General features: G+C 37.4%; 1 protein-coding gene across 1 annotated transcript in view; it reads right to left on the bottom strand.

The window, feature by feature from the left end:
* Positions 1–12,509, bottom strand: part of LOC306857137 (segment polarity protein dishevelled homolog DVL-1-like) — a gene marked incomplete at its 3' end in the record, with an annotated part of 34,166 nt that overhangs the window by 20,787 nt on the left and 870 nt on the right. Inside the window, exons 2-3 of the mRNA XM_079396863.1 lie at positions 1,103–1,172; positions 548–669 (exon numbers count right to left, since the gene is read on the bottom strand). Coding sequence (XP_079252989.1) covers positions 548–669; positions 1,103–1,172 — 192 coding nt within the window. The remainder of the gene's footprint in view (positions 1–547; positions 670–1,102; positions 1,173–12,509) is intronic.

Raw genomic sequence — 12,509 nt, 5'->3', positions numbered from 1 at the left:
CTCCAAAATAAATATTTTAAAAAAAAAATTGTACTTTAAAATGTAATTTATTCATCTGATGGCAAAGCTGAATTTTCAGCAGCCATTACTTCAGTCATGCTCTAGAAATACTTACTACTATCAAAAATCTTTTATTTATAAACATCTTTTATATTATAAAATATTTGTAAATATCTTTACTGTTGCATGTTTAATTTAATACATCTTTGCTAAGTAAAATTATTAATTTCTTAAATACTAAAATAATAATCAATTTCTTTGGGCTTTTTTATGCTTTTATTCAGATAGGACAGTAGAGAGAAGACAGGAAAGCATTGGCTGAAGAGAAGGGGGAGCGAGAGCGGCAAAAAAAACACGAGATGGGATTCGAACTCAGGTCACTGCGAGCACAGTTGTGCTGAATGTTGGCACACTAAGCCCGAGGCTATCAGCACCGATGCAAATGGAGGTTTTTGTGCAGAAATATCACATGTACAAATTGCAAATTTGTTTAGTGGATTCGTCCTGAAGTGTTTGCGGCACAGGATACATGTGTGTTGATACTCACTGGAATGAGGGCGGTCTGGAGTCTCCGATGCCTCCCGTCCTCTCCAGCGGTGGGGGCAGCTCTGTATGACTGTCAGTGCATACCGACATCCCATCTGTGTGGGAGCTCTCAGCCAATACAAGCTACAAACAGACACATAAACGCATTCTTTAAAATGTAATTGTCTAGTTGCTTTTTGTGCACAATGTGCAGGTTTCATTGGCTCTTCTTTATCCCTGACTCAGTTTAGATGAACAGGACGTTTGAACTTTTCAACTAAACTCATGACAAAAGACCGCAACACACAGAGGCCTCAAAGGCACTAAATAAAAATGGCATCCAGAATGCAATTATCTGAATTATGCATTACACTTTAGAGTCTATCCGACTTCAAAGTGCCTTTCAGACTTAATTAGTTTAATGAATCAGTGAACTAAAACTGGTGATGTCCAGTATGATGCAGTGTATGATTTAGGGGCATGTGTTGCATCTTTCTTATGACATATGAATGCATGACTGCCTGCCTTTGCCACTCTGATTCAGATGTTATATAAGGCAGAGGTTATCGCAGCTCACCCATGACACCACTCTCCCGTTGAAACAAGGCAGTTTGGCGTTATCGTCAGAGACTTCCTCTTTGACAACCCTGCAGAGACACAAAGGAAAAAGAGGCATGTATTATTAATTAGAATAGCGTTTGAATAAAACTGCTGTATTGTTTGTGGATGTTGTATATAACACTCAGGACAAATTCCCACCGGGATTTTGCAGGACCTTTTTTTCCAGATTTTTGCCACTTTTCTCAAAAACTGCAATATTAACTTTCCTTATGTCCCACACTCTTAACACATGAACATACAAAAGCATTGGATTGCTTCCGCATTATTGATTAATTTGTTGCTAAAATAAGACACAAATGCAAGCTGCCACAAATAATACTAAGTCTGCATTAAATTCAGTTTGCTAAATCTTAGAGGGACTGATTGCTGAACATCCACCGACATGTGCTGACAATTGAGCTCTCATAGGGACTAGATGACATCTTCATGTGCTGTGTGACGTGTAACTGTGATCCTGTTTAAATGTGTTGTTCAGACTGACTTTGCTAATTGTAAACTGTCACAATGGATTTGAATAGAGGGGCATATGGTGAGGATCCCATATGACGGCTTGTCGCAAATGTGTCAACTCAAGTATGCCAACCTTATTTTTTTTATGTTTAACAGCAAACCAGTCTGAAAAATAATGTTGTAATGTGAGATGAGCTATTGAAATTAACATAAATTAAATTTATGATATCAATGCTGTCATATTATTGCTTATTTTACATGCTGTTGAAACAATCTAGAGACATTTAAACCACTTGAATTAGGTTTAGTCCACAAAAGTTATCATATGACTCAAGAAGACTTGAAATACATCTGTGAGCCTTTACCAACTTCAGCATTTGTACCCATCAAAAGGAAGAGTGTCTGTCTAAGAAAAGAGTTCATGTATTTAAATGTTACGTTTCAGTGAGGATGCTGGTGTCTGTTAAGCTAATCTGTACTTTACAATGGAAATTCATCTTGTCTCATGAGAAAGCAAACATATCAGAAACTACACTGTATCTACATCGGATGTGAGTTTTGTTGCCTCGCATTGTGAATCCACTTCAGATGCAGTGTGAGCACAAGTGCTTGGAGTATGCCCAGGGCCCTAGCTAGTGGGGTGAAAGGCAGTGACGATTATAGGGGCCCAAGGCTAAGGAGGGGTCCCCTGGCGATTTCAACCGAGGCCAACATGAAAAACGCTCAGAACAGTTGATGGCCCACTGCTGCACGTCATCACGAAACCTTATCATTTGCATGTTTTTATGTCTTGCCAATTTAAACATTCAAAAGATTTTAAAGCATTCAAGCACAAGAACGAAAGAACTCAACTGAGTACAGAAGGCCGTGTCTCAGACTGCGTGAAAAAACAGAACTAATTTCTCTTTCGCAGTGTCTTGCACTTGAACCAACAAAATACACCTCGCCAAATTAAACATGCAAGCACAAAAATGTGAAATACACTTAATTCAGCACCTGCACACTATGTGCACACGCAGAGTGCCGTGTCTCACAGCTCTTGAACACCGAAATGTGTTTTGCCTCTTCTTGCGCTTGAATGGACAAATACATTCAAAATTATTCCGAAATAAACATCTTGGTGAGTATAACTGTTGGCTATGTTCTAACTGAATATAAACACTTGAGAAAGAAGTCGGATGTGTTTCATTATGCTGGATCCATGTTTTGCCTCTTAAAGTGGCCGCACATAATTTTCTAGCTGCTGTTGGTGTTCTTAATATTAATCTAAGGAAAATCACTCACTGCTCTTGACTGAATTAATTTGGTTTTAACAAGAATGAATCTATATTTAATTTATACACTGAAGACTATCCAGTGCTATACGTTTGATTATTCAGTTTCTATACCTTAATACCTAAAAACTTGAAATAACTTAATTTGCATCTTTGTTCTTTTTTTTAATTTTACAACACCGCAAACCCCAGCTATGGCCCTGAGTACGTCAGAAACAGAAACAGAACCGCCACCCATCTCTCAAATGGACCATTGACACTCTATCTACAATCTCAATTAGGAGTGTTAATGGACCATTTGAGAGATAGGTGACGGTAATGCACTTATAAGTCTGCGATCCGCCGTAAAGCAAGAACATGCTTCACATGCTGACTGTTGTGAACGCGCTCGGGACAGTTGGACAGTGTGGTGGATCAAATGAAAAAACAACAAATAATGTTCAGTTTCTTGCACGTTTCGTGTCTTTAGAAATCAATGTATCGTCACGAGCCGCAGGGTTTAATTTGTGTATGCTTTTTTTCTCTTAAAGCCGTGAGTCCCATTGACTGCCATTATATGATTGACAGACTGCAACGGTTTGAGTTAAAAATCTTTGTTTGTGTTCTACTGAAGAAACAAATCACCTACATTGTGGATGCCCTTGGGGTAAGCAGATAAACATCAAATTTTCATTTTTGAGTGAACTATCCCTTTAATACCGCAACCAGGAATGCACCAAATTGAAAATTCTTGGCCAAAGCCGAAACCAAACAATGAAACAAAAATGAAATGAAACATTGGGCCAAAGGCAAATTAGTTTTTTGTGTTTTTTCCCCCCCATGTATTTTGGCAATTTTTTCCCCATTGCATAAATTAAATAGCCAAAATGTGATTTTTATTGTTTAGTCTTGCTTTTCAATTTCAAAGAAAAATCAATTACAAAACAACTACTTAAAAAGATTTAACACTGAACATTTTTTAACATTCTAGCAGACATTATAAAAAAAGCACAATTTCACTTAAAGTTTATTAGTAAAATAATATTTTAGCCATTTTTGAGACCCCCTTCTTGAATCAAGCTTGTAGTTTTTACTGTATAATACTGCAGGATATATTATAGATCCCAATTTGAACATTGTGTGAATGTTATAATAAATGTATTAATAGAGTTGTTGTAATAATTATTTTCTTGATTAATCGCTTACTTTTTATTCTATTTTACAAAACAGTAAAATTACAGTACTAACATTTATGAGTTTTGAGTTCTTGCTTTTTCTCACCTTTTATTTTGGCGGAAATCCACAGAAAGACCTCAGTGCTTTTTGGTTGTTGACAACGACAGATTTATAAATGATTTTCATTACAAAATTGGGAAGTCGTTTGTCGCACGTATCACATAGTCACATCCATTCGTGCCTTGAGAAAATTCATAAAAATGTGACTGAGCAACTGACGAGTAACACTGTTTCAGCGCAGATTTTCCTCGTGCTTTGGACTTAGTTTGAACCTTGGTTAAACAAGCAGATAGTGCAGCGAGCTTGTGCAGTGCTGTCAGAATACATACGATTTGGTCGAACACCAAAAGCTATTGCTATTTTCAACCTAATAATTTCGGTTGCCGAACATTCAGTGCATTCCTAACCGCAACACCTGTTTTTACCACATGTTTTTACCATGTTTTTCCAAATCTTTAATATATACTGAGTATTGTTATGTTTTTAACACAAATGACCCATGTTGTTTACAGAGTAAATCACAGCAGCATCTATATTGCTGCTTTCACGTGCTATTGGAATTATCATAAATACGAGTTTCCTATTTGGAAATTGGACATGAACAGCCTCTCTAGTTAACCGAGTTTCCGAGTTGGGTGAGCCTTAAACTTTAAGTATGGTGGAGGAGACAAACATAGCAGTAGTACTTCAAAGTTTTATTCTTTTTTTTCTAACAACATCTACATTGCTTTCTCCTGCCATTAGTCATGTATATTTACGTATAACCATTTGATACATATAGTATGTATTGAACACAGGAAAAATAGCATTTAAACTTCCTACTTCCCACTTCTGAAGTTGTAATTATGGGGATGTCGTATTCAAGTGCTTTGTTGTCGGAAAGAACAGAAATCATCGTAGGCAGCCTATTCATTCTTGCCTGTTTCTTGAGGAAATAAATACAATTCAGTAAAGAATCGTTCAGACTGATTTGTGAACTGGTTTGACTGATTCACTGAAAAAAAACTGACTTGAACTAGACATAGCCTAATTATGGTAAAGTACACAAGTAAACAAAAAGGTTTCCATTATTGTGGAAACTGTACAAACACAAGTACAATGTTTCAGGACTACACATGAAAATCTATTTTAACTATGCAGGAGATTACTTGTAAGACTAAACAATTAAAACAACTAAAGTAATTTTTCAGTCTCTAAGTCTGAAAACAGAGAAATTCCAGTCTCTCCTCACACGGTCTTGGCTCCCACTTCCCGTTTGCTACAGTGAGGGCTCCACAGCGAAGAGCGACTGGACACTGTAGGATTCCACTAGTCACCCAGTTCACATACTGCACGTTATCCCAGACACCCAGATCCAATACCCGCTAGAAAGTTCAGCCCAATCCACACATAATTACTCTGGACGTCTTTAACTTTATTCTCAGCCACTTGCTGCTCCATAGCTGTTGACGGACTGGCCAAGTCCACATATCTGTCTCTACAGTGTTTCAAGGCCTCCATCTATGATTTGGGTTCTGACACCAGCGTGATGCGTTTCACAGTGTTGTTTTGCCTCCTGCCAAGCTTTGTTTTCTCTGACTAAGACCCAGTCTCCAGAAACCTTCTTACATACAAAAATAGCTTATACAAGTTCAAGTTTATTTGTATAGTGCTTTTTAACGATACAAATCGTTGCAAAGCAGCTCTACAGGAAATTAAGTTTCCACAATATATTTATATATTGCAGAACCTTGTTAATCCCGTAGCAGAAACAGATAAACAAATAGAGACATAATTAGCGTAGCTGCTGTTCCATCGAAGCAAAAATGATTTGTTCAACCCAAGCTAAAGAATAATAATAATGTACATTTGATCAGATATAACTGCAGTACAAGATTATAAAATGCATTATGTGAATGCTTGGCTAAAGAGATGTGTCTTTAATCTAGATTTAAACAGAGAGAGTGTGTCAGAGAATTTAAACAGAGAACGCTATCAGGAAGGCTATTCCAGAGTTTGGGAGCCAAATGTGAAAAAGCTCTACCTCCTTTAGTGGACTTTGCTATCCTAGGTACTACCAAAAGTCCAGAGTTTTGCGACCTTAGAGAGCGGGTTGGATTATAGCGTGGTAGAAGACAAGTTGGGTACGCAGGAGCTAAACCATTTAGGGCCTTATAGGCAAGTAATAATATTTTGTAAATGATATGGAACTTAATAGGTAGCCAGTGCAAAGACTGTAAAATTGGGGTAATATGATCATATTTTCTTGTCCTGGTAAGAACTCTAGCCGCTGCATTTTGGACTATCTGTAGCTTGTTTATTGAAGATGCAGGACAACCAGCTAGCAGTGCATTACAATAGTCCAGTCTAGAGGTCATGAATGCATGAACTAGCCTTTCTGCATCAGAAACAGGTAGCATGTTTCGAAGCTTGGCAATGTTTCTAAGATGGAAGAATGCTGTTTTTGTAACATGGGAAATATGATTTTCAAAGGACAAGTTGCTGTCTAATATAACAGCCAGATTTCTGACTTTAGAGGACGTAGCAGTACATCCGTCTAGTTGCAAATTGCAATCCAAGAGATTCTGTGTACTGTATTGTCACATGTCGTGGTATACCAATATCCAGCCCTGTTCAATGAGGCACACTTTCCAAACCAGGGTCTCATCCACCCAGTACCAAACAGCAAAAGATCTATACAGTCCCACCCAAGAGAGCTGGTTGGCTGGACTGCTGAGAATCTTTAGATCATTCATATCTGTAGCTACAAAGGGTTGTTCAAAATTATCTAGGCAACATGCCTTTGCATCAAACCATGACAATGCCTTCTCCACATGGATGATTTCATTCATTAATCCTGGTACAGGTCCATCTGCAGAGGTATGAAGCACCAGTAGCAGGAAACTAAGAAGCCCAAACGTCTCCATGGTGAGACAAACAGCAACTGTTTCAAGAATATGTCATGTTAAACTAGTCTTTAGGTTTATTTGCATGACCTCATAGTTATTTTGAATACAGAGTGGAGTCATTCCACAGAATTTCTACAAAAACAAATTAATTTGTGATTTAAAAATATAACAACACTATGCATTCTTTCATCAAATTAAAGTCAATCAAATATTATTTAAAAAAAATGTAATTGCATTTATGCTGATAAGGGTAAGGTTTTTGGCCTGTTCCTCACTATGATTTTTTTTTCCAGCCTTTTAATTTTCAAATCAAAGGGAAATTATACAAAAATCACATTTGCATATTGTCTCATTGTTAATTATTTTTATAAAATATAAATCATTTTATCGGTGTCCCGTGATTTCATGTCAGCCCTGTTACCCTCACCAAAAACAGGAATAAGTCACTTCTGAACCTTTAACAATCACGCATGTGTATTTATCTGAGAAAAGAAAGCATGTATTTAAATGAAAAGGATCAGTGAGGATGTTGGTGTCTGAGCAGCTAATCTGTCTACTTTGCAATGGAAATTCACCTCGTCTCATGAGAAACCAAAGTCTTGTGATAAATAATAATTCTGTCTGATCTGAAAACTGTCAGACATCTATCAGAAAATACAGAGACACAGAGGAATTTAACGTCAATGTAGCAATAGGATGTTTAGAAGCTCATGTTTGGAATTCATTTTTATGACATCAGTCTTCTCTTCCCTCCAATCAATCACCATGCAAAACAAAGTGGCAGACAAGCTGGAGTATGTGACAGGTTCGTTGTTCACCCATCTCCATTCTCCAGGTATCATTCAAAGGAACTCTAGATAAACCAGTGCAGGTCTAACTGTAATTTAGCACAGCATGGATGTTATCTGCTTAGTCACCAGACCAGTGTGATCTGTTTAACACTTTTGTTTTGCCTCTTGCCAAGTTTTATTTTCTTTTATTAAGACCCAATTTCCAGAAACTTTCTTACACACAAAAAGAATAGTTTGTCACATGTTGTGGTATACTAATGTACTTGCTGGTTTATTAAAGCATATTCCCCACACAAGTTGAAATAACTGGTTTTGGTCTCATCCACCCACTTCCATGATGAAAATACGCTAATAAGTGCGGCCCAAGAGAGCTGGTTGGCAGAACTGCTGAAATTCTTCACATCATTCTCATCTGAGGCTACATAGCCCAAACATCTCTGTTACAAGAACTGATATAATGTCAAACTAGTCTTGAGATTCGTTTGCATGGCATCATAGTGAGTGCTTGAATAAAAAGGTTGAGCTATGTTAAGACAACATGGTTATTCAACTCTCTGCCTCAGAAATCTTATTTTAAAGGAGACAACCAAATCATATTTCAATCAAAAATGTTTCTCATTTAGTGCAAATAAACATTATTTTAAAAAATACACAAGAATATTTTTTTTAATTAAAAAAAAAAAAAATTATATTGTGCTTGACAAATTATGGAAACATCATTGCTGTAACTTTGCAATAGTAAATATTGTCAACATATGTATATATTATGTGGCAAATTTAATCAAATGGATAGAAGGACAAACCCATTGAGAGATTAAATCTGTTTATTATTTATTAATTTGCTTACTTTTATTGCAATACCAGCATCTATGGCAAATGTCATGGCAAGATCAATGTATTTTAAAATAAATAAATAGTAATAACATACATTAGAAATGATTTTATAGATTTAACTTAAAATGTATTCAATTATTTAAAAGATTCAATTATTAACAAACAACATCTTTCAAACAAACGTAAGATTTTTCATTTTGTTTACAAAACATTCTTTATTTAAAGTGTATCAGCTATGAAATTCTGGAGCCATGATCCATTATCCACTGTTCTGTATTATAGCATTTACAGAACAGTTCACTTCGTTTTTATTAGCAACCATAAAGAGTCCACAGCCAAATCACACAATTTAATCAACCATTTATCTAACTTTATAGTGTTTCTTCAGTCTTCTTTGAAAGGCTTGACACACTTGTTATCCAAAAATGATCCATCATGAAAAAAAAGAAAGAAATTACACCATTGCATAAGTTTTACTGTTAAACTTTTAAACTTTACAACTTTACTGTTAAACTTCAGTAGGTTTTCATCTCTCTTTAACGCTACTCAAACACTTCAGGAAACAGAGAGGGTCAGAGGTGGTCAGTGACTTACAAGAACTGATATAATATTAAGAGTTATTTGCATTGCATTATAGTGAGTGTCGGAAAAAGAATAGTTTGAGCTAACTTCATATTCAAATGTGGAAACCGAATTAAACCAACCACATTTTAATCAAAGATATTCTTTCTTACTGTGTCAGTGTGCTTGCTTTTGTAGGGTGCTTCAATTTGGTTTACAAAAGTACAACCCCATCCAAAAGTAAAGATTATCCACAAAATAACTGCAGGCCATGGATATAAACCATTAACTCAGTCAATTCTTCTTCTGCTTTCAACATCACTAGGTTCATGTTCAACAGCTTGCAGTGAGACTGAGCTTCTTTCCAGATTTTATTTTCATTGACCAGCCTGGATTCAACGGTGTTGTTAACGTTTCTGAAACAGATAATGGATGTTCCTCAAAACAAACACAGTCATGCCAGAATCCTCTCCAACAAACGGCTGGCCCACGTGGAGAATGTAACAGGCTCATTGTTCACCCATCGTCACATCTCTTTCAAAGAAGAATCTTTAACTCTTGCCAGGCCAAACTATCATATAGCAGAGAGCAGATATAGTTGCTGTCCACAGAATTACGTATAATTGCAAGACCAGCGTGATGCGTTTCACAATGTTGTTTTGCCTCCTACCAAGCTTTGTTTTCTTTGACTAAGGGTGTATTCACACGTGTCTCGTTTGGCTCGATTGAATTGAACTGAAGTTCGTTTCCCCTCTTGGTGCGGATCTTTTGGGCAGGTGTGAATACAGCAATCGCACTCTGGTGCGGACCAAACAACCATACTGAGACCCAGCTGAAGAGGTGGTCTCGGTCAGCTTCCAAACGAACTCTGGTACAGTTGATTGAATGAACCAATGAATAGATGACCTTAAGCACACGTGTGGTTTTGTTTACAGTTTTCTTGTTCACTTGCTAAAATGGCAGTGTCAAAGCAAACCGCACCAAACCAAAAAAATCAACATTGTATTTGGTCCGGACCAAAGCAAATGAACTAGAGGACTTTCCTGGTGTGAATACACCCTAAGACCCAGTCTCCAGAAACCTTCTTACACACAAAGAACAGTTTATTGTCACATGTCTGGACATACCAATATCCAAGCTTGCTCATTGAGGCACGGCCTCCATACCAGTTGAAAGTCATACTTGTGAAAAAGGATATTTCCTTTTTCACAAAGAAAATCATATTCAAATGAGGGAAACATTCAGTGTTATAGTTACCTAATCTCATTTGGTTTTAAAAAAAACAGAACAACAATAACAAATCATCAAACTCTTGCATTCTGCACTGTGAAGACAGGACACAGTGTCACTGTGACAAGTGTAAATTTAAAGTGAAGTGAAGTGAAGTGACATTCAGCCAAGTATGGTGACCCGTACTCGGAATTCGTGCTCTGCATTTAACCCATCCAACGTGCACACACACAGCAGTGAACACACACACACCGTGAACACACACCCGGAGCAGTGGGCAGCCATTTTATGCTGCAGCGCCCGGGGAGCAGTTGGGGGTTCGGTGCCTTGCTCAAGGGCACCTCAGTCGTGGTATTGAGGGTGGAGAGAGCGCTGGACATTCACTCCCCCCACCTACAATTCCTGCCGGCCAGAGACTCGAACCCGCAACCTTCGGATTACAAGTCCGACTCTCTAACCATTAGGCCACGACTGCCCCGCAAGAGCCATTGTCAGAAGTGGGATTTGAACCCACGCCTCCATGTGGAGACCAGAAATCTCAACAACTGAGAAGGTGGAAACGTCTTGAGTCTGGCGCCTTAGACCGCTCGGCCATTTACCTACCAATCTGTGTGTAAAAATACAGAGATGAGTAGGTAAATTTTGACTCCAAATCTAGTCGATTACTCAGTAAACATTAATATATGGCATACAACATTTCGTCTATTTTCTTCATTTATGTATTTTTTTTCAAATGTTTAGCTGGGCTCTTTCGTTTCAGTTGACACAGAGGTTTATTTCTCTATTTTTATGTGTCAACATGTGATTTACTTGATACCCTCACATAAGCCAACACTCAGCAAAAGCATCTAAGTTACAAAGATAAAAAAAGGTTCTGTATAACAGGAATAATTCACCTGTGACCCTTACCAACTCATGTACCAGACAGAAGGAAGAATGTTTACGTGAGAAAATAAATCCTGAAAAGGTTCAGTGAGAATGTTGGTGTCTGTTCAGCTTTGCAATGGAAAGTCTTATTTCATGAGAAAGCAATGTTTTATGATAATTTGGGCAATACAAAGTAAATTTAATGTCAAAGTAACAGCAGGAAGCTAAGAAGCCTAAACTTAAGTTAGACAGTCAGGTGATTAATTAAATAGTCTCAAAATTAATTTGAATGATGCCATAGTGAGTGCTTAAAAAGAAAGTTGTGGGAGTCAATCAAAAACATTAAAGGTATAGTTCACACAAAAAATTTAATTGAGAATGAACAAGAAGAGAATAGTAATTACAGGCTCAATGAGCAAAATGTATCTCTATAGTGATATTGTTTAAAATTAGACTCTAGGGCCCGGTTTCACAGACAGGGCTTAGACTAAGCCAGGTTTAGGCCATAGTTCAATTAGGACATTTAGGTCATTTTTATAAACATGATTAGAAAAATCATTACTGGGGTGCATCTTGAGACAAAACAAAGACACTGATATATTTTAAGATCAGTCAGAGCAAGTTTCTTTCAGTTGAAACAGCTCAGACTTACATTTTAGTCTAGGACTAGGCTTAAGCCTTGTCTGTGAAACCGGGGGTAGATCTTCTGCATACCTTGGTTGTAACGTATGGTTATTTGAGTTACTCTCACCTGGAACGTTTCTAACCATTCTCCTCTAAAATCAACAAGGCATTTTACAGAAACCTACAGAAATGCTGCTCACGTTCCATTTTCAGATCATTCTCTGTAAATGGTTGTGCGAGAAAATCCCAGTAGATCAGCAGTTTCTGAAATACTCAGATCAGCCTGTCTGATGCCATGTTCAAAGTCACTTGAGCATCTCTACATGCCTAAATGCACTGCGTTGTAGGCACGTGATTGGCTGATTAGAGAATGACAATCACATCAGACTGCTCTGACAAGATACTTCACCTTAGCTTTTTCATGCCACCAAATTAAAATCCAACCAAATGATCTCATAACAAATCGCCAGCTTAACATCGCAAATGACCATGCTGACACATATAGAGCTTAGGTGGTTTAAGATGGTCTCTCAGTCTAACCAACAAGAAAAAACACTAAAACTGACTAGCCTGTCCAAGCTGGGAGACCAGCAAACCCTCTTAGGCTGGTTTAAGATGTTGTTGTTTGT

This window comes from Barbus barbus (assembly GCF_936440315.1).
Source record: "Barbus barbus genome assembly, chromosome: 37".
In the NCBI taxonomy this organism is placed as follows: domain Eukaryota; kingdom Metazoa; phylum Chordata; class Actinopteri; order Cypriniformes; family Cyprinidae; genus Barbus; species Barbus barbus.
The sequence above is the reverse complement of the archived record's forward strand: the minus strand, read 5'-3'. Positions and strand labels throughout refer to the sequence as shown.